The sequence below is a fragment of the Brassica napus genome, chromosome A2, assembly GCF_020379485.1.
Source record: "Brassica napus cultivar Da-Ae chromosome A2, Da-Ae, whole genome shotgun sequence".
NCBI lineage: Eukaryota > Viridiplantae > Streptophyta > Magnoliopsida > Brassicales > Brassicaceae > Brassica > Brassica napus.
This window is the reverse complement of record NC_063435.1, coordinates 5,248,707-5,270,159: the sequence shown is the minus strand read 5'-3', so window position 1 is coordinate 5,270,159 and position 21,453 is coordinate 5,248,707. Positions and strand designations below refer to the sequence as shown.

Here is a 21,453-nt window from a genome sequence, read left to right as displayed (position 1 = left end):
CCAAGCTACCAACTTCTTAGAATCATTTCTTATTCAATATTAATCTGTTTTTGATGTGTGAATATACCAGGTTGTAGTGCTCATTACAAGCTTTACAACGAGCTGATGATCTGACCGGAATAGCCACCGGTGTAGCCGGAAATGTTACCGGAAAATCAGAAAACATCAGCTTCTAAATTCTTTGTAAAAACAGAGTTCCAACATTGTCATCAGGACAACATTTCACCACCAAATCTTTAAGACTAGAGTAACTGGAAAAAAGGGTTTCAAAAGACTTGTCATCTGAGTACTTCACTGATAGAAGATGCAAGGTCGTTAGAGATCGAAAACAAACTGAAGAAGAAGAAGAAAAATCGATAAGACTTGCGTTCGTAAGTTTTAGGACATTGAGTGTTTCACAAGTATAAAAGCTCCTAGGTAGTCTGATAGGATCTTCACTGGCAGAATCGTCAAATTTTAGCTGAAGAACATGTTCGTAATCAACCGCGGTTCTAACTCAAACCCCAATGTCTAGAGGATTAAAATGAAACACATCAACTTTTAAAGAAAAGACTTCAAGAACTGGAGACTTTAATATAGCAAAGACATGTTAACGAGCTCCAAGGCATAGAATAAAGCAAGGAACAATAAGAAATTCAAAACACTCAAATAATATGAAAAAAAAACATCCAAAACATTAATAAGCATATATGTGATCGGACTTGTGTTTATGGCTTGAGAGGAATGTAAGCTGACAGGTAGGTGAACACCTAAAGCATCTCAAGTTTCTTGTCGGAGTCAGTGGTTTCCGAGGAGATATTCACCTTCTTCAAACATCTTCCACTTCGTAATATGAATGCTACTACTTCTTTCTCTTCTTCGGTGCCTTCATAGTTTACCCATTCAAAAGTTTCAAGACTCGATAACAGACATGCAGGAACTGAACTCGGTTCATTCCAACAGGAGCGCTGTCCTTGATCCCGAATGCCAAAAAAGCTGGAATGAATTGACGGGACAGATACAGAGAGCATTATAGATCATAAAACTGAATATTTTGGGATGAAATGTACATATATACCTGTAGTTTGAGGGATTTTAAACTAGGGGAATCTCTGAGTAGACACATAAGTAGATTGAAACATTCTATCTCAGATGTGCATATTGTTAAACACACAAGACGGGGGAAGACACTACCAACAGGATATGCATCCTGCAATAGAAAAAAAAAAGAATCAAGCAAACATGTTTTCAAAGATGGAAAATTACATACTTTTAGTCGTAGTCGAGTAGATATTTTACCTTTGCGTATGATAAACATAAATAAAGGCGCTTCACTGAAGTAATAGCACTCAGAATTTCCGAAGGACCATGATTAACGACAACATTTGCTTTAACAATATTAGGCATAGCACTCTCAATGGTACAAAACCCGGCTGTACTATTATAAACATCCAACAGCTCCAAAGAAGGAGCGTCTATCACAAATCCATCTTCATCATCAATGTATCTGTCTTTTGATTTATGCAAAATTGCACTCTTGAGGGAAGGAACCTTAACTGTGAAAATGGTAACATTGTCATCGAGACATTGGTCCACATACAAATGTTCAAGAACACCACAACTGAATAAAAGCCTCCTGACAAACTCCTCACCGGGGTACTTCACAAATGAAAGGAACAAATATTTGAGGGTTGAGAAAGAAGGCAAGGTAGAAGCATCCGTAAGAGTCACACTCGTTAAATTCAAGTTCACAAGCATTCCACAGCATGTGTATAAACTCCTTGGAACTGTAACTGGAGTTGTACTGGAAGTACAGTCGATATTGATACTCAAGTCTCGCACATGGCGTTGAACAGCCATTTCAATCCATACTCCAATATCATCGACAGTAGAAGTTTTAGTCAGTTTGAAATGCAAAGTTTCAATCGGTGCCTTGTGCAGAATCAAAGACCTGTCAACAAAGCGCGAAAACCTTCCAGTATCAATATCTTCATAGCTATCGTCGTCGAAGTCAATATATGGCACTGACTTCCACAGAGGAAGCCAACGTTTTGACAAAACCATAGTCTCCACAACATCTTTAGCGGTAGGCAGTTCGGACAGTATTCGCAATAGAAGAGTATCAGACAACTGACTTATCCTATCCATGATTTAGCAAGAAGCCGCAAACCAGACACCTAAGCCTACAAACATTAAGAACGAACCAGGGATGTTAAACCAAACAGATAATTCAGTCATGAGAAACGACAGAATGTCGAAGCAAGTCCTAGCTGCGTGGTACACAAACCCCAAAGTTTAAAGACAAGGAACTAAAACCAAACTCATCGACAGCTTGTTGACGAAGCTACTTCTTTAAATCAGGATATTCATAGAACAGAAAAATACCTGGAAAGTAGAAACCCCTTCGGTGACGGTAATGGCTATGAACACCATTTCCTCTTACATTATAATATATGGAAAACCTTAATTTGAATGGTGCAATTTCCCCAAAAAAAAAAGATAAGTTGCTCAAATATTTTAATTTGATTCAAGTTTCCATAAAAAAAAGAGAGAATCAACGACTCTTTAAATGTGACCTATTCCCCTAAAGGCTAAAGGCCTTCTAGCTTCTCTTCGAGAAAAGAAAAAAAAAACTTTTAATTCTAGCGGCCATTGAGAACACAAAGCATACGAAACATAATATCAAAAATTTTAACTTTAAATGTGACCTATGTTTTAACTTTTAACTGCGTTGTTAATTCAAAAATTTGAGTCATATAGATCCAACCGTCCAGAAGCTATTTCGTAACTGCGTGTAGTAGTTCCCACTTGCCAGTTTCATTTCTTTTCTTCTTTTTTTTTTTTTCTTATTTGTCAAAATTTTGAATCAAGGTTTGCCCAACTCAAGCGAATCAGTATCAATCGAAAAGGCTGAACCGGAAATAATAAGTTTCATTAATTCAAAGCAATGTTTTTAAATTTGGATGGGTAACCGAACCATAAAAGGCTAAAAGCTTATGGATAAATATGATTCGACCAAATTCGATTGAGTTCATTATAAAAACAAAACTATAACTAAATCTATATGTTTCGTTATTTATATTTTCTAATTTTACAAATATAGTTAAATTTAGTTACTAACATTTGCTACAGAAATAATCATGAAATAAAATTTTAATATAAACCAAATTACAATTAAATATAAAAGTTTAATATCTTGAGTCCTTGACTTTTTTTTTTGTCTAGTTACACGTTTCTTCTGAAGTTCTCTGCATGTAAAAGTACAGACAAGACCGTGCCTGAATAGAGGTAAGTAAAGCATATGCTTTAGGGCCGGACTATGATTATTAATTTTAGGGGCCAAAAATACATAGGATAGTATTTGGTCTAGTGGAATTGATGCATTATATTATCTAATGGGGGCCAGGTTCGAATTTCTTTGCTTCACTTTTTAGTGTATTTCATGTTTTTTTTTAAAGTAAGGGGCCAAAAAAAATATTTTGCTTCTGGGCCAGTAATTCTCAGGCCCGGCCCTGAGTAGAGATCAACTCTTCCATTATGAGACTTGACTCCCAAGGCAAGAACATATCTAAAAATAAAAACATTGTGGAACAAAGCGCTAGAGAGTGAGAATCTTTAATCTTTATCAACCACTGTTGTGATACAGGCCAAGTATAAACAAGATACATCAATCATTTATCCACGCAGAAACACATACTATAAAAATAACTGAACTGGAGCATTCATTACATATTTACATGGGTTAGGGATAGAGAATGTTTTTCAGTCGAAATCAACTTGACATGTAATTGATGCTCTAGGTGAGAATGCTAACTTCTTTATCATCTCAAGTTGCTCCTCATGATCATCTGACTCAGTGAATATCTTCACCATCTTCAAATGACAAGAATTTCTCAAGATAGAAGTCACAAGATCACTCTTGATCTTTAGTTCCTTTGTAACGTCTCCACTCAATTAATTTGTTCAAAACTGGTTAACAGGCACTCCGGTACAGAACCGGGTTCGTTCCAACACCCTCCTTTTCTACAATCCTTATGTGTCTGAAATGAACATTTTGGTATTAGATCGTCTAACCAAGACAAGGAAACATGAGAGGTGATAAGTTTACAGAAACGGTTTTATACCCATTTAAGCTTGAGAACTCGTAGTTTAGGAGTCGCTGTGAGCAGACACACTAGTAGATTCCACCACTGGGGTTTACATGTACATATCTCTAGATGAACAAGTTGTTGAAAAATTGTCCTTCAACCTTAGATTCAGTGTCGCCATATGTTCATCCATACGCCAACTGAAACCAAAATATACTTGCAAATTTTTAACAATATGCCGATTGTTTTAGTTTCCGAGAAAATAAGAAACCTTGATAAAAAGAACAATGATATAACTTATTAAGATGTTTCATTCATTAGGGGTCTGTTTTACAATTTCAAGTCACTGTATTCAGCTTAAATCGCGTATTCATCTTAAATTTTTTAAGTTCTTGCTTTTTAGAGTTAAAAAGTATACTGAATCATCAACACCAAAAAAAAAAAGAACAATGTGATGAGCCAAAACAAAAGTCATGGAACATTTAAAACATTTAACAGTATTCTGACTGAAATATTCAAACTCGGGATATCTTTTTGTGGTTTATTAATTAATCTCCACCAATGCTGATTTTTCTGACTTGCCCTTTTTCTTTTACTGCTCACAATATGACGTCTACTTATCTTTAATTTTTCTGACGGCCTGTTAATTAGCAGAGCTGCATATTTTTAATTTTTTGGTGGGCTTAAACCTGGATTGTGTAGTAGTATAGTTTTATTTATTTGTTTAGTTTGTTTTTTTTTTTTTAATATGCTTACCAGCTGTGTCTCCTTAATCGAGACACAGTCTTACGTTGTCTCCTTTTCCCACACATGCACGTCACGTCGCGTCACAACATATCTTCTCGCCGAATCCTTAACTGGCTCATAAACTCTCTCCACTATTCTCCTTCTCGATCAGAAAGAGCTCCTTAGACAATCTTTTTAGAAAGCAATGGCTTCCTCATTCCTCTCTTGTTTTCTACCTAGGTATACCATAAATCCTTATCTTTACTATAGTTTCTTGATTTTCACTAGGGTTTTGTTTGCTTTACTTGTGTTTAGTATGTTTTTGCTTTATTAGATATTATGGTTTATCTGGCTTCCGGGAATGTGTTTATGTTCGCCGGCTTGTTGTTGTCTCCAAGGACCTTCGTTGTCCTTTGGCCTTTGTGTTGTTTTGGCTTAAGTCTTTAGGGTTATTTCCTTTTACCCTTTGTTGTATTTCATCCATGATCTAAAGATATACTTGAGAAGCTTTTTTTTTAAACACTCAGATTATATTAAAAATGAAGGATACATGGTTGAGTATCTTGTAGTCCGATACTCGTTTTTGACTTTCTTGATGTTTTTTTGTTTTGAAATTTTATATTTGTAAGTTAAGTATCTTGTGGTCCGATTACTTTGTAAGAATGTTATCTCTTTGAAGATATAAGCTCCCTTTGTTTTTCAGGTCAGGTTCTTAGGCGACAGAAGAAGGCTACTCAAGGTCTCAACCACCCCATTTGCTCAAGTGGGTGTCTCTGCTAAGACCACCAAGCGCAAAGAATCAAGGATAGGAAAGCAGCCAATCGCTGTACCGTCCAATGTTACCATTTCAATACAAGGTCAAGACTTAAAAGTGAAGGGTCCTTTGGGAGAACTCGCTTTAACTTACCCACCAGAAGTTGAGCTTACTGAAGAAGACTCCGGTTTCTTGAGGGTCAGAAAAACCATGGAAACTCGAAGAGCCAAAGAAATGCATGGCCTTTTCAGGTTACAAAACTCTTAGCCTTTTTTAAATCAAAGACTTTTCACTTAAGTGCTGAAACCCTTTTTAATAATTTTAGGACGCTTACTGACAACATGGTTGTGGGAGTATCAAAGGGGTTTGAGAAAACACTTGAGCTCAAAGGTGTTGGTTATCGTGCGATGGTCCAAGGAAAAGAATTAGTGTTGAATCTCGGGTTTTCTCACCCGGTTAAGATTGAGATACCAGATAGTCTCAAAGTGAAAGTGGATAAGAAGATTATAATTTTTGGAAAAGGTGAAAAAGTTAAGATAACGATAGTCATAGTTAGTGGATATGATAAGTGTGAGATTGGGCAGTTTGCTGCTACGGTAAGGAAATGGAGGCCAGCAGAGCCATACAAGCGTATTGGAGTGTGCTATTCTGATGAGATTGTTCACAGGAAGAAAGGAAAAGACAGAACAAACAAGTGATCTTTGATATTGTTAGCTACTTATCTATATGTATGTTTCTTTATCTCAATGCTGATTCGGTGTATGAAAAATGTTAAGACGAAAATAATATATTTGTCTGTTTATTCCAATGTCTGGTGGCTTTTTTGGTTTAATTAAATTTCTTCTAAAGTTGTGGGCATCTAAAAGTAGAGATCATCTCTTCCATTATGAGACTTGACTCCCAAGGCAAGAACATAGCTAAAGAATAAAAACGCTAGAGAGTGAGAATCTTCAATCGTTATGGATCATTATGTTGTGATACAGACCAAATATAAACAAAGATACATCAATCATTTATCCACACATGCACACATTATAAAAAAAAGACTGAACTGGATCGTTCATTACATGGATTAGGGATAGAGAATGTTTTTTTCAGTCGAAATCAACTTGACATGTAATTGATGCTCTAGGGGAGAATGCTAAATTCTTAATCATCTCAAGTTGCTCTTCAGGATCATCTGTCTCAGTGAGGATTTTCACCATTTTCAAATGACAAGAATTCCTCAAGATATAAGTCACAAGATCACTCTGACCTTTGGTTCCTTTGTAACGTCTCCACTCAAAATATTCAAGGCTGGTTAAAAGGCAATCCGGTACAGAGCCCGGTTCGTTCCAACACCCTCCTTTGCTACAGTCCTTATGAGTCTGAGAAAAAAAAATTGGTATTAGATCATCGAACCAAGGCAAGAACTATAGGTTAACATAAACTGTTTCATACCCGTTTAAGCTTGAGAACTCGTAGTTTAGGAGTTGCCGTGAGCAGACACACAAGTAGATTCCACCACTCTGGTTTACATGTACATATCTCTAGATGCACAAGTTGTTGAAAGGTAGTAGGACATGGAGCCTGCGTAAACCACAGAGAAACTGTCTCATCTCTTTGTCTGGCTAAATAGAAAGATAGAATGTTTTAAAGAGACCAGAGTAGATTACATTGAGTTTGGTTGAACATATAGAAAGACGCTTGACTGAAGTAAGAGATCCCATAAGCTCATCAAGTTTGTCATAACCAACTTCAACATTAGCTTCCACAAGCTCAGGCATATCTTCAGCCAAACAAAAGGAGCCGCGATAATCTCTGATGTTCAAGTACTTCAAAGAAGGAGCATTAATCACAAACCCAAGACAGTTTTTTCGATAATATTTCGCTGATCTATTCAGAGACAAACTCTGTAGTGAAAGAACGTTAATAGTGAAAATGAAAACATTGTCGTTAGGACAACATTCAACCACAAGATCTTTGAGACTAGAACAGCTTGATAAAATGGTTTCAAGAGACTTCTCATCTGAGTATGTCACCGACAGAAGGTGTAAGATCTTGAGAGATTGAAAACAAACAGAGGAAGAGTTGGAAGAAAAACCGACAAGATTTGCGTTTTTAAGCTTTAGGACAAGGAGTGTTTGGCAAGTATAAAAGCTCCTAGGTAGTCTGATAGGATCTTCGTTGGCGGTATAGTCAAGTTTTAGCTCACGAACACCGTGATCAACCGCGGTTCTAATCCATATCCCAATGTCTAGAGGACTAACTTGAAACGTGTCAACTTTTAAAGAAAAGCTTTCAAGAACCGGAGCTCTATGCAACAGCAAAGACCGGTTAACGAACTCTGAGTCACTTCCACGTTCAAGATGGAACTCAAGTTTAGGAACCAGCGTCCAAAGAGTCTCCCATCGTTTTGAGAGAAGACTCGTGGCTACACGGTCTTTGGTCTTAACCAAAGACAGTATCTGCAAGAGCAAAGCATCAGGTAACTCGCTTATCTTATCCATCTGTAAAATTCAACAAAAAAAAAAAAAAGTCAAACACTGCATTAGTTTGCTTGAATCAGCCGGCGAAAAAAAAAACTAATAGATGAGAAAATATCAACTGAATATTAACAAATAAACCATAGGTGAGATTTGGATTAAGGATTTACAGAACAGGCAAAGAAACTAAACCAATCTTAAACTCACATGATCCTAAACTTGAATCCGGTCTTAACAAATTTGGATTACAGATTTACAGAACTGAAAAGAAATAAAACAAAACTTAACTCGTATGATAATCCAATCTTGATAGATTTGCAGACTTGATCTATGAATCTTGATATTGATGAGGTCCTTTCTTTATAGCCTACATGTTAGTCTTTTTATTATTACTAGGTCCTCTCTCCGCGCGTTGCGCGGAAAAGTGTGATGATAGTAGGATTTTGTTGTACTAAACCAATTAAACAAATAAAGTGTAGTTTAAACCAAATATATTATAGTTCAATCTATAATTATATTCCTCAAATAAAATAATATTTGATTATAAAGTATAGGAATAATGTTTTAATTTTTTTTGTAATAGATTTACTAATTTTATATATATTACCTGGTACATATAATATACATTTAATAGAATTTAACTGTGTCTATTATAGTTACTTAATATTTCCTAAGCAAATGTTTACCATATATTTAACATTTTTTAATATAAATCTGGGATGGGTTTAATATGTTGTGTTTAGTATTGGAATAGTGTGAGAATATAATAATTCTCTGTTTAGCATAAGTATATTATGATTGGATGTTTACATTTATTATAACTTCTAATTGATAAGAGTAGAAAGAAGCTGGGCAAAATGTATTATCATTATATTATTTACATAACGTATTTCTTATAAGAATGTGTTATAAACATACAAAAATTCATTATATTATTTACATTACGTGTTTCTTTTGAATGAAATAAAAGAACATTGAACCTTTTGCATTGCTGTCAACCACATAGCAGCCTGTGGAAAACGCATCAGTATCATCCAAGCGATGATACATAAGTTAACCAAAATCATTTTGATGCATGTTCAACTTTAGTATATGTCAAACATTTTATGCTTTGTATATGAGTATCGCAACAAATAATAAGAGCAGAATCAAACATAGAAAAAAGCAATAACATGAGTTCAACCAAAAAGAGTTTTTAAAAAAGACATTCAATTGTTGCAAAGAGGAAGTTTAAAATTGAAAAGGAAGAAAGCATAAACGTCTAGAAACCATAAGTACTACCATTTAAATTATTATAGCCACATCCTACCCACATTTGGCTCGCTTAGGATTCTCTGCTTCATCATTTTCAGCAGCTCTTTTGACCTTCTCAACATTAGAGTCCATGGAAGGATCATCTTCAGCACCTCCATCATCCAAAGTTTTCTGGGCGGCTGTGACAATCACATCTTCCTCCAACTCGCCTTCAACTTCTGGAGCTTCCGACTGGAGCACCTTTGTCACAGTCAAAGTCTGGGTCTTGCCATCCAAATTGTGACTTGATACCTTCACAATGAACTTGCGAGTCTGTCCTATAGTATCAGACAGCGCTTGAGGAACTGGAACCATGTGATCATCTCCTACACTCTCATTGGCCTAACATACATTTAATCAATTGTCACTACACATTTATAAATAACTTGTAAGAATTCAGTTTCAAAAAGACAAAGTTGATCAGGTCTGTGATTACCTCGAAATAGCTCTCAACCAATTCAGCTGCCTTCTTTCCAGTCAACTCTTGACCAGCATCACCAAGGAGAACAAAAAAAGCCTGGTCACTCTCATCGTACACAGAAATCTTGGCTAGAAACCTGTGTCATGAGCATATTTATAATGAATACAGAGAAAGGATGAGTATAGGCGAATTTGGTTCACTTACTGTGGAACACCGACAATAGTGCTTTTCCCACACTTCTTACACATAAGGGTGGTAGGCCCTTTGGTTGCCTTAGTGTGGCACACACCGCATCCTATGTAATACCAGCTTGAACCGTGCACAACATCAGCAACTGTCGCTGTACACTCAAACCAAGCAACCTGCAAAATGTTTGAAAATTAAATGAGAAACAAAGTCTATCATAGTTAAAATCTGATCAAATAGTAATAAACTACCTTGGCAGCTGCTTGCTTCATATAGGAAAAGAGTTCGCCTATGGTCACAGTTTCAGTTTTAGTGACAACGTCTGCATCAACTCTGTTCGCGACATCCGAGTTTGAGATCAACCTGAAGATAGTGTCAAAGAATTAGCACTATAATGAAAAATAAGGAAGGATATGTATATACAGTATGCTTACCAATTGAGATACTCTCGGGTTGCTTGGACATCACTGTCCATAAATACCCGTGATGAAGTCATGGAAGATAGAGTTAGGGCACCTATACCAGTTCCAACGATGTAATACAGATCAAAATTCTTGGCTAAATGAGATGAAGAGGCTACGCTCATCTATAATTTAAGATACCCATGCCATATTAAGTTACTCACAACTAATTCTTCACAGACTTAACAAATGATCAAACCGTTAAACTACAAATCCTATCGATTACAGCTATATCCATCAAAGCTAAACTAACCAGATAAGAATCACTAACCATCCAATGTATCTTCTTAAACAATAAACAAAAGTTATATACAAACCTCCAAAACGTTTCGGGTTCAGCGTGGTGACTAAAATAACTTTTGCAGTTCCTCCAGTTGCTTTTAATTTTTCACAGAAGTCCAAAGCAGCTTTGTCCCATAGGTATAGCTTCATCACGGGGCCACTACAACATCCAGACACGCGTGCTAAGAGAAACAACATATGAAAATGGAAGAAGATATATATTAGCTTACTCATGTGTTTGAACATGAAGCAAAACGCGGCGGGTTGAAGCTATCTCGGATTCATCCAGCACAAGACTCTCATGGGGAACCTCACCATTCACAAGTTTGATGTGGCCTACATAGTCTGCAAAAGACACCAATCAAAATCAAGACTTTATATACTATATTCGCAGCAATCACACATATAAGAATGGACAACCCAAAACAAAACTAAAGGTCATCCTATACAAATGGTGATGGTGTAGAATGATGGTGAGAAATTACCATAGAGATCTCCTTTCAAGTCACAGGCAGCGTCAAATTCTTCATATCCATAGAACCGGAAACGGTCATCAGGGAAACACACTGGACTGTTATCCAGAACAGACAGAGCAGATGTCGATGAGAAGGTGAGAGTGACACTCGGCTCAGCTACTCGGTACAGAGTCTTATTCTTAGACCCAAAAAAATTGTTGAGTCTGTAAATGCCACCCGCTTTCATGTGTGGCAAATAAGTATCGATCCTTGCAGATGGGATGAAGCCCTGGATAACAGTTCCCTATGAACAACATTGAAGAGTTATATTAGAAAAGCTGGACAGGAAATCTTTAGAAAGATGACAGATATATTAAAGATACCCATCAGTCGATATAAACTCAGAAAATTCTAACAAATATCGATCGTAAAAAGTAGAGCTAATGATTACAAAATGCGAGACAGTAAAAGAATTAGCTTATGTGGTTAAACTATCAAGCACAAACATTCGATTATAAATTAAATGCATCAATATAGAGTAGGCATAGACATATAAGTTTGAATCTAAAATGATATATTAGCATGTAGTCTAAACAATTTGTTAACTTATAACATAAAAAAAAAACTCGATTTATACCTCTTCGTCAATGAGAAGCATCTCGAGTCCGAGAAGAATTTTCTTCAGAACATTCCGAGCTTCCCAAAAGTGGATCAACCGAAACCTAACCTCGCCTTCATGAGGACCGAATTTCACATCTTTGAAGAACATCACTTCCACAACGTTGGCGGAGACAATGGCTTTACCCCTGACGTCAGAAGAAACAGCGGACTTGCCTCTAACGCCGGAGGATACACTTGTCTTTGCCCTTTCAACTGTCGGACGTGCAGAATAAATACGATCGTTTTCATCGTCAGAGAAAACACAAATCATCATTTTTTTGTAATAATATAACGAAAGACACAGGCTCACTTACCATCAGGTTTCTTCGAGTTAGATACGCCGGTGGAGACGCCGGGAGAGTCCCATGTCGTGTCGATGGGCTTGCTCAGACCGGGAGAAGAGGCAGACACATCGCCTTTGGATTTCTTCGAATGGGGATCGCCAACCGAGAGGCCGGAAGGCTCACTGTGTTTCTTCGAACTCGCATCTCCGGACAACGTAAATTTTCCGGTCGAACTCATCGCGATATCCAAGTTCGATCGAAATAAATCTCGGATTAAGAGTTTTGTAAATGAGATCAGAACGCAAAAGGATTAGAGAATCCATAAATCAGATTAAATATACAAAGGATTTGGGGGACGTATTGATTGATCGTGGATCAGATCGCGAAACGGAAACGAAGAGAGGAAAACAAAAGGTCTCACGATTCGATCTAACTAAACGGGATCTGGAGAAAAGAGAAAGGGAAACGTCGGGCTCTCGCATCTCAGATCTCGACGGCGTGAAGAAGAAGCCATAGCAATAGAGGTGGGCTTGATGGGCCAACACATTACGTTCTTTCGCTTCAACAAAAAATCGTAGCCCAACATCTCATATCCGATATGACGTGTCAAAAAAAGAACTTCTGATTGGTTGATTAAACTGTCCGACGTGGACAACGTTTCTGATCAGTATATCGCCCTTTTAATACTTGTTTGATTTTCATATTTAATCAATAAATAAAGAGAATATTAGAAGTAGACTTTGACTTTATCATGTGCAAGTGTTGAAGAAGATTTTGATCAGTAGAAACTGAAAAAACACTTTGTTTGTTGTAATATATCTTTACCTTAGGAATGTTCTTAGCAGTTTTGACTCTCTTACAAGGACAAAACCAAAATACAGAGCAAAAGCATTCAGAGGTTATAACATTCAGACTAATGAAGGCAACAATCCAAACAATGTTAACTAAACAAATACTAACAAAGGTCATTCAGAGGTTATAACATTCAGACTAATGAAGGCAACAATCCAAACAATGTTAACTAAACAAATACTAACAAAGGTCATTCAGAGGTTCTAACATTCAGACTAATGAAGGCAACAATCCAAACAATGTTAACTAAACAAATACTAACAAAGGTCATTCAGAGGTTCTAACATTCAGATTAATTAAGGCAACAATCCAAACGATGTTAACTAAACACATACTAACAAAGCTTTTCTCAGGACAGACTTTAACTTCATCTCTTTTCTTCTTATATTCAGTCGAACAAGAGCTTGCATGTACTGGAACCGCGCGGAGCAGATGACAACTCCTTGAGCATCTCATGTTTCTCCAGCAGACTACTGCTTGGCTTGGGAGAGACAATCACTTTCTTCAACCGAACACCGTGTTTTAAGATGAATTTCGCCACTTCCTTCTGCTTTTGCGTTCCTTCGTATAGCTCCCACTTGAACGTCTCGAGAGACAACCCCTTGGGAAGTGACACAGGCTGCTTCCAGCTAGCCCCGGGACTAGAGGTTCGCCGAATATGTTTCTGATATCAAAAAGATAAATAATAAACAAAAACTGAAACTGTGTATGTTTGTTGTTATTATTATGTACCTGGCGGAGTTTAAGAACTCGTAGTTTAGGTGAATCTTCAATCACTCGTGTGAGTAAATCCCACCACCGCGGCGCACATGTGCATAGCTCCAGATGAATAAGCTGAGAGAAGACTGTACCAGTGGGATAAGCAGCCTGCAATTTGAAGATAGATGAACATCAACTCCAATAAATCAAATCACTAAGCAACCGAGGTGAAGTGAGAGAACATTACATCTGAAGTCATTAGACACAACGCAAGACGCTTAACCGAGGTGAGAGACCCAAGAATCCTCTCAGTGGTTTTATAAATAACATCAACATTCGCCTCAACAACCTCAGGCATGTTCTCAATATAACAAAACCCACCCCAGTAATCCTCAATGTCCAGCCGCTTCAGCTTCGGCGCAGCGATCAAGAACCCATCGTCATCCCCTTCAAACGCTTGCGAAGACTTATGCAAAGTGAGAGTCTTCAAGCACGCGGCGTTAACAGAAACAATCTTAACATTGTCTCCAGGACATCTCTGCACAACCAAATCTTCTAGAACATAGCAAGAGGACAAAAGATGAGGAAGCGACTGCTCATCAAAGTACTTCACATCAAGAAGATGCAAAGTCTTGAGCGACTTAAAGCAGACGTAAGAAGAGGCATCAACAAGGCTCATGTTCTCTAGTTTCAGCACCACAAGCGTCGCGCAAGGGAACAAGCACTTAGGCAATCTTATAGGCTCCTCAGCAGGGCAGTAACTGATGTCAAGCTCGCGCACGCCGCGGTCCACGGCGATTCTAACCCACACGCTTACATCTACGTCTGCGTTGTGACAGATGGAACCAATCTTGACACGGAGAGACTCTAAAGTGGGAGCCTTGTGTAGCAGCAACGACCTGTCTACGAACTTAGTGAACTTAGGACATGTGTTGTCGTGAAGCCTGAGGTCGAAGTTGAGTTTGGGGACTAGTGTCCAGAGAAACCGCCACCGTTTGGACAAGAGGCTCATCGCCACGACATCTTTTGTCGGGAGACGTGAGAGTATCTGTAAGAGGAAGTCGTCTGGTAAACGACTGATCCTGTCTCTGTAATCATCCATTTTTTTTTTTAGAATCACCTGCAAAAAAAGAAATGAAATGGGTACGAAGGAAATTGAAATTGAAGTTGTGGGTTTGTCTAAAGGAGACAACTTTATCACAATCCCAAACATTGGAAGAAGAAAACATTTCGAAAGATTCAACCTTTGATACAGTCGTGAACGAACAGATAAAGGTACGATTTTTATCAAATGATTCGAGACCGCCACACGGATGAGAAGAAAATAGCAAAAAACGAAGAAGGAAAGTTACGATTTACAGAAAGATGGTTGCTTCAGTGACCCAATGTGTTGATTCCTGCAAGATTGTGTAGAGTCTCTCTCTCTCTTTCTTTCTTTCTTTCCTTTTTTTTTTTTTTAAATCTCTGTGTCGGATTTTTCCTCTCTTTCTCAAAGTTTGTGCGATAAAAAGTAAAAGAGGCTTTGAGAAAAAAAAAAAAAAGTAAAAGAGGCAAATAGTGACAACCCGGTTTTTGATTTTGCATCGGTTCACTGATCTGACAGGCCGGTTTGATTTTGGATCTATTTTTGAAGCGAGAAATCAAACCAAATTATTTTCTTACTTTATGCAGACTGGACCAATAAAAACACTAACTTCAATTTCTAAATTGTTAAAGAACTAATATATTATGGATTCAAACTTATAAATAAAAGGATTATTAAAATTATCTTAAGATATTAGTAGTCTTCTAGAACTAGGTTTTGTTTTTTTTTGTATTTTGTGTCATTTAATTTGAGTTTATTTTGAGTTTTGAACAATATTTTAAAATTTGGTTCGGATTGTCAGATTAAATCATGAACCAAAAGTATATCCGAGTTAGATTGATAACAAAATCTAAAATAGTTGAACCAGTAAAAATCATATCAACCTGTCAAAAATCTAAAAACCATTGAACGGATAAACCAGATAAAACCATACCGTTTCTACATCTATCAAGACTAATGACGTCACTGAATTGAATCAGACTATGAGTTGATAATTAATGAATTTGAATTTGACCAAGGATGTGCCTTTTCACATTCATTGTCTCAGTACTTATACGATTCTCACATCACTTCCCTTGGTCACGTCTCTCACTTTATTTTCAAAATCTCACTCTATGCTTCAGCGGTTTGAGCTACTGCCAATTGCTAAGGCTGGTCAAATCAGCTTCTACGTATTCTCGATAAGTCTCCCAACCTTCGTTTTCTACATATAACAATACAATATCTATTTGCATTATACTTATTTTCTTATACCAATTCTTGAATTTGATGTGCTTGGACTTGGATCAAGGTCAGAGGATTTGAACCCGGGCTGCTTTCATTGTCAAGGAACCAACCGAGTTTTGCTCCTAGATGCTTGTCGCTCCATCTACATATAATTGAGTGGAAAGGTTATAGAGAATCTGAAGAAGAGAGAGAACTCACGAGGTAATAAATATAGAGTCTCGATCAGCTTGTGTTTTGAGTGAAATTATCTATGAAGCATCTTAGCTTTGCCCTTGCAAACATTTTTTTTTCTGTTTACTACAATTGGAGTCTTATTATTGGGGTCTTTTAGTATGATCTCAAGTTTTCAGATATTCAATGCTTCAGTTGCTAAAAACACCAAATACAAGAGAATGAAAATAATTCGTTATTTAAAAAACATGGATGTGGTCTATATGTTATCTATGAGATGACTTGATTCGCAAGGCAGCATTTCTGTTTCGGTTATAACCTTCCTGCTTGGTCAAAACATTTAAAAGTAGAACCGTTCATCATGGTCAGACAACAACAAAAAATCTATTAAATATTTTTAAAAAATTGTTCATCAGAATTCTGAAAACAAAGTTTGCGCTCCATCAATCAAAACAACGTAACTACTAAAATAGTGCTCCAAGAATAATAAAAACGACTAAAAATTATATATCTTTGAGCCGTTATTTGTTAGAACTCCTTCGTTTAGGCTCTACCAGTATCATGTGTCTCTTTCCCCTAGTGGTGTCTGAGTTTGAGAGTGTAACAGCCACTGTCTGTAGCTGTCCTCCAGAGTTATCTACCAAATACAAAACCTCTTTGTTCTCTGCTTCTGTTCCTTCGTAATCATCCCACTCGACAGTTTCGAGGCTCGAAATCAAACATTCAGGAACAGAACTCGGTGCCTCCCATTCACTCTGGACTTGTCCGGAACTGCTGTAACATTTCTGAAGATCATTTAGGGAGGGAGTTTGAAGAAAATTTGCTAGACCTTGGAATCTGAGAAAGCGGAGTTTAGGTGCACGTCTGAGTATAAGACGATACAACATTAAAGAACATGTACAGACTTTAAGAGACACGAGCTCATTGAAGTCCCCTATTGGATAAAAAACCTGTTTCACACATAAGGATAGGTGTTTGGCTGAGGTAACACATCCGAGAAGATTCTTAGAATCTCCATGCTTAAGAAATATGTTAGCCTTCACCAGGTAGGGCATTTTCACCAGTGAATGTAACCAACCAAAGCGGCTAGTAATCGCTAACGACTTTAAACAAGGAGCTTTGATCACAAACCCAACATCATGTCCTGGAACTGGATTTCCATATAGAAAAAGATCCTCGAGTGTTAATCTTTGCAGTGAAGGAACCATAATTTTGAAAGTTTTCACTTTGTCATGGCCGCACCGAACCACTTTTAGGTCTTCAAGAACACAACAACCAGATAGAAGCCGATGAACGGTTTCATCGCTAGGGAACTCCACAAATATAAGCGACAAGCTCTTGAGTGACGGGAAGCAAATATTCAAAGGAACATCAACTATGATGGCCTGTTCTAGGCTTAAAGTCGCAAGGGTTTCACATGTATACAAACTCCTAGGCAACCGTATGGGCCTGAAACATGGTCTACACCGGAGAACCAGAAGATCGCGCACACCACGAGAAACTGCAATACCAACCCATGTTTCAATATCTGTGGGAGGACAGTTTTGACTAATATATAGATGCATAGAATCTAGAGATACATGGGGGTCACGTAGTAGCAAAAACTTGTCGATAAAACGTGAAGCTCTCCAGTATTCACTGTTAATATGATGTGGATCGAAATACCTAAGATTTGGAACGTGTTTCCAAAGTGAACACCAACGTTTTGACAAAAGGCTTGTGGACACTGAAACTTTCGATGGAACAAACGAGAGTATCTTAAAGATCAAGTCATCTGGCAACAGACTCATCCTATCCATTGCTAACCTAATTGGCCCTTCAAAATCTCAAAGTTAATTTTGTTGCCGATGATGAAGAATGCAGGTTTAAGGCTTCTTGCTTTTCTCTAGGTCGAAAATCTTATTAGTAATGATGAGAACGCACAATCAAACCATAAAAAAAATCCTAGTTGAAAAAAGAAAGAGAAATAACCTTCCAGGGTCGGTTAAACAATTTTATGGGCCTACTACACAAACAGGTTTTCCACAATACATGAATTTTATCCAAAGAATACATGAAATTTTGCACAATATTTCTTGACGTCAAAATCAGCACAGCACAGCTGTTTCTCAAGAGAAACTTAAATCTAGATTTTAAAATAAAACAAACATAATCTCATGGCTTGGAAATACCCTTAAGAAGGTGTTTATAATTAAGATCAGAAGAAGGGGGAGGTGAGAGAGACTCCACCGTTCTCAAGCTTGTAACCAAGTATTTCATCATTAATAAAGCGTTTTCTACTTTCTTTTTGCTGTTTTTTGATTCAACAAGATACACACGTATCAGATTTCAAGTTTCCAAGATATTCAATGTGTCAGTTGCTAAAAAACACCAAATACAAGAGATTGAAAAAGTCATTATTTAAATACAGAGGTTGGGTTTCTGTGTTATCTACGGAGATGACTTGATTCGCTAAACAGGCGGCTCCTCTGTTTTGGTCATAACCTTCCTGCTTGGATTCTCTCTCGAAAAAAAAACTAGAGTATCATAAGAATCGCTAACAATGTTACAAAAATCTTCAAAGCAACATCAGTAAGAAAGTTATTTCAGCATTTCTTAGGATATTTCTTTACTCTACTTGTAGGAGCTCCAAGTGTACAAGCTGACATAAGATACTAGGGATAGAGATGCAAGGGTTTCAAATGTGTACAGACTATGATCAAAACATTTTTTTTTTTTGAACAACTATGATCAAAACATTTAAAAGTAGAACCGTTAGTCTTAGCAGACAATGACATTTTTTTAAAAAAAATGTTCACTAGAATTCTGAAAACAGAGTTTGCGCTCCATCATTCAAAACTTTTAAAAGTATGATCAAAACAACCTAAGTACTAATAATGCTCCAAGAATAAAAACGAGTAGAATTCTATATCTCGGAGCATCTCCATCCCCACTCCATAATTTACTGCAAAATGGAGTGAAAAATAGAGTAGTGAAAAAACAAAAAAAATGATTACTCCATAAATGGAGAGATTTTTTATTTTTTGTTCATTCTCCATTTTCCACTCCATTTTTGGAGTAAATTATGGAGTGGGGATAGAGATGCACAACCGTCATTTGTTAAGCTTCTTCGTGTAGGCTCTCCCAGTATTTTGAAACAATAATCGTCTTTAGCAGTCTTCTAGAGTTCTCTCTCAAATACTTCAGCTCTGAGTTCTCTGCTTCTGTTCTTTTGTAACCAATCCATTCGATAGTTTCGAGGCTCGAGATCAAACAGTCAGGAACAGAACTCGGTCGCTCCCACTGAGTCTGGACATCTTCGGAGCTGCTGTAACATTTCTTAAGATCATTTATGTATGAAGATGGAAGCAAATTTTCTTGACCTTGGAATCTGAGAACTCGGAGTTTAGGGGCACGGCTGAGTATAAGACGATACCACTCTAAAGAGCATGTACAGACTTTAAGAGACACGAGTTGACTGAAGTCGCCTATTGGATACGAATCCTGCATGTGCATGGCATCAGAAGTAAGTGCTAAATAATTATTGATATGTAATCACAAACAAAAGTAAATATATATTTTTTACCATTCGTTGTTTTAAACATAAGGATAGGTGTTTGGCTGAGGTAACACATCCGAGAAGATTCTTAGAATCTCCATGTTGAAGCATTATGTTAGCCTTCACCAGGTATGGCATTTTCACTAGTGAGTGGAACGAACCAAACTTGCTAGTAATCGCCAACGACTTTAAACAAGGAGCTTTGATCACAAACCCAGCATCAGGTCCTGGAACTGGATTACAATTTATTAAAACATCCTCGACTGTTAATCTTTGCAATGTAGGAACCATGATTTTGAAAGTTTTCAATATGTAATAGCCCCATCGAACCACTTTTAGGTCTTCAAGGACACGGCAACCCGATAGAAGCCGATGAACGATATCATCATCGCTAAGAAGGAAGTCCACAGATTCAAGAGTCAAACTCTTGAGTGAAGGGAAGCAAATAGCCAAAGGAACATCAACTATGAAGGTGTGTAGTAGACTTAAAGTCACTAGGGTGTCACATGTATACAAGCTCCTAGGCAACCGTATGGGGCAGTAGTAGGTTCTACTATATTGGTAAAACAGAATATCGCGCACACCGCGAGAAACTGCAACACCAACCCATGTTTCAATGTCTTCAGGAGGACAGGACCGATTAACGCATAGATACAAAGTTTGTAGAGCATGAGCGTTGTCTTGTAGTAGCAAAAACTTGTCTATAAAACGTGAAGCGCTCCAGTACTCACTCTCAATATATGGATCGGAATACCCGAGATTTGGGACGTGTTTCCAGAGTGAACACCAACGTTTTGACAAAAGGCTTGTGGTCACTATAGCTTTTGATGGAAAAAAAGAGAGTATCTTAAAGATCAAGTCATCTGGTAAAAGACTCAACCTATCCATTGCTAAACCTAGCCCCTTCAATAAGTTTTCGTTAATTTTGTTGCCGATGGTGAAAACGGCTAAGGCTTCTCGGTTTTTCTCTAGGTCGAAAACCCTAGTAATGATGAGAACGCACGATCAAACTAAACTTAACTGATGTTTTTCCCATTATTCTCTAGAAGAGATAATAACTGAAAATAAAATAAAGATATAACCGTTACCGTATACCACGGCGTTTATTAGCACAAACTTTAGATGTGAACAACGTTGATCCAAAAATACCCAAATAATTTTTAAATTGTCATTATAAATACCCAAAGAAAAATAAAACATGGATAAAAATATGTTTAGGGGTAAGTGTGTAGAAAACAAGCTGATAAAAGACGCGCGCATTACCATATGAATAAAAATATGTGCTATCTTTCTCTGTTCAAGTTAATGATAACTTGATAAGCTAGCGGCATATTTTCAAAGCAAAAGAGGTTTAAGACAAGGTTATGCTCTGTCTCTTTACCTGACTACCTCTATGTCATCTGCATGAATGTTCTATCACAATCGGCATCAGATTTAGGAAACTTGCGGATGATTATAAACCGTTGTTGGGTAAGATCAAAGCGAAATTGGCACATAGTTGATAGCGCGTCTATTATCATGAGCATATCAACAAATTATTACTAAGTTAGAAAGGTTTGAACGTGATTCGTTTCAGGTAATTATAACAAATTTTACAGAGTGGTTGACCAAGTACTTCAATCATTGTCGGATGAACCTATATCATGAAGCTGTATGTTTGAGAGCAGCACTCGCTGAAGGCATGTCCCTTACATATACACACACCTATCATAATTCATAAACCATCCAGTTTAGAATGATACAGAGAGTTCAAAAAGATAACGAGAGAACAAGAGCAAGTAATGGTTGGCTTTGTCAAAGTGGAACAAGTGTCAGTTGCAGGAGGCAA

The 21,453-nt window shown here is 37.2% G+C and overlaps 7 protein-coding genes across 9 annotated transcripts; 1 reads left to right on the top strand and 6 right to left on the bottom strand.

Moving 5' to 3' along the window:
- Window positions 1-293: 293 nt before the first annotated feature.
- LOC106418310 (probable FBD-associated F-box protein At1g32375) lies at window positions 294-3,062 on the bottom strand. The gene is made up of 3 exons (XM_048751092.1): window positions 1,279-3,062; window positions 1,050-1,189; window positions 294-975 (listed from the first exon to the last, which is right to left on the bottom strand). Exons 1-3 carry the CDS (start codon window positions 2,125-2,127, stop codon window positions 750-752), a joined length of 1,215 nt encoding a protein of 404 aa, XP_048607049.1. The 5' UTR covers window positions 2,128-3,062; the 3' UTR covers window positions 294-749.
- A 1,936-nt stretch (window positions 3,063-4,998) lies between these two features.
- LOC106418301 (50S ribosomal protein L6, chloroplastic-like) lies at window positions 4,999-6,284 on the top strand. The gene is made up of 3 exons (XM_048751088.1): window positions 4,999-5,033; window positions 5,502-5,798; window positions 5,873-6,284. Exons 1-3 carry the CDS (start codon window positions 4,999-5,001, stop codon window positions 6,243-6,245), a joined length of 705 nt encoding a protein of 234 aa, XP_048607045.1. The 3' UTR covers window positions 6,246-6,284.
- A 202-nt stretch (window positions 6,285-6,486) lies between these two features.
- LOC106389518 (F-box/FBD/LRR-repeat protein At5g56420-like) lies at window positions 6,487-8,368 on the bottom strand. Its single transcript, XM_013829804.3, has 4 exons — window positions 8,301-8,368; window positions 7,203-8,036; window positions 6,988-7,116; window positions 6,487-6,914 (listed from the first exon to the last, which is right to left on the bottom strand). Exons 2-4 carry the CDS (start codon window positions 8,034-8,036, stop codon window positions 6,642-6,644), a joined length of 1,236 nt encoding a protein of 411 aa, XP_013685258.2. The 5' UTR covers window positions 8,301-8,368; the 3' UTR covers window positions 6,487-6,641.
- A 949-nt stretch (window positions 8,369-9,317) lies between these two features.
- LOC125589112 lies at window positions 9,318-12,292 on the bottom strand. Its single transcript, XM_048761373.1, has 10 exons — window positions 12,085-12,292; window positions 11,748-11,983; window positions 11,141-11,414; window positions 10,886-11,000; window positions 10,731-10,815; window positions 10,347-10,498; window positions 10,164-10,275; window positions 9,931-10,088; window positions 9,742-9,862; window positions 9,318-9,647 (listed from the first exon to the last, which is right to left on the bottom strand). Exons 1-10 carry the CDS (start codon window positions 12,290-12,292, stop codon window positions 9,318-9,320), a joined length of 1,791 nt encoding a protein of 596 aa, XP_048617330.1.
- Window positions 12,293-13,125: 833 nt separating this feature from the next.
- LOC106389510 (F-box/FBD/LRR-repeat protein At5g56420-like) lies at window positions 13,126-15,090 on the bottom strand. 3 transcript variants are annotated; one of them, XM_013829784.3, is made up of 4 exons: window positions 14,958-15,090; window positions 13,853-14,725; window positions 13,639-13,773; window positions 13,126-13,570 (listed from the first exon to the last, which is right to left on the bottom strand). In XM_013829784.3, the coding sequence occupies exons 2-4, from the start codon at window positions 14,705-14,707 to the stop codon at window positions 13,295-13,297; spliced, it is 1,266 nt and encodes a 421-aa protein (XP_013685238.2). In that variant the 5' UTR covers window positions 14,708-14,725; window positions 14,958-15,090; the 3' UTR covers window positions 13,126-13,294. The 3 variants fall into 3 exon arrangements, with proteins under 3 accessions (XP_013685238.2, XP_022556655.2, XP_048607038.1); XM_022700934.2 differs by having other exon boundaries at window positions 14,850-15,072; XM_048751081.1 differs by having other exon boundaries at window positions 14,965-15,072.
- Window positions 15,091-16,368: 1,278 nt separating this feature from the next.
- Window positions 16,369-17,980, bottom strand: LOC106408397 (putative FBD-associated F-box protein At5g56440). Its single transcript, XM_013849185.3, has one exon. It carries the CDS (start codon window positions 17,884-17,886, stop codon window positions 16,609-16,611), a length of 1,278 nt encoding a protein of 425 aa, XP_013704639.2. The 5' UTR covers window positions 17,887-17,980; the 3' UTR covers window positions 16,369-16,608.
- Window positions 17,981-19,186: 1,206 nt separating this feature from the next.
- Window positions 19,187-20,513, bottom strand: LOC106408387 (putative FBD-associated F-box protein At5g56440). Its single transcript, XM_048751069.1, has 2 exons — window positions 19,653-20,513; window positions 19,187-19,570 (listed from the first exon to the last, which is right to left on the bottom strand). Exons 1-2 carry the CDS (start codon window positions 20,511-20,513, stop codon window positions 19,187-19,189), a joined length of 1,245 nt encoding a protein of 414 aa, XP_048607026.1.
- Between the last annotated feature and the right edge of the window lie 940 nt (window positions 20,514-21,453).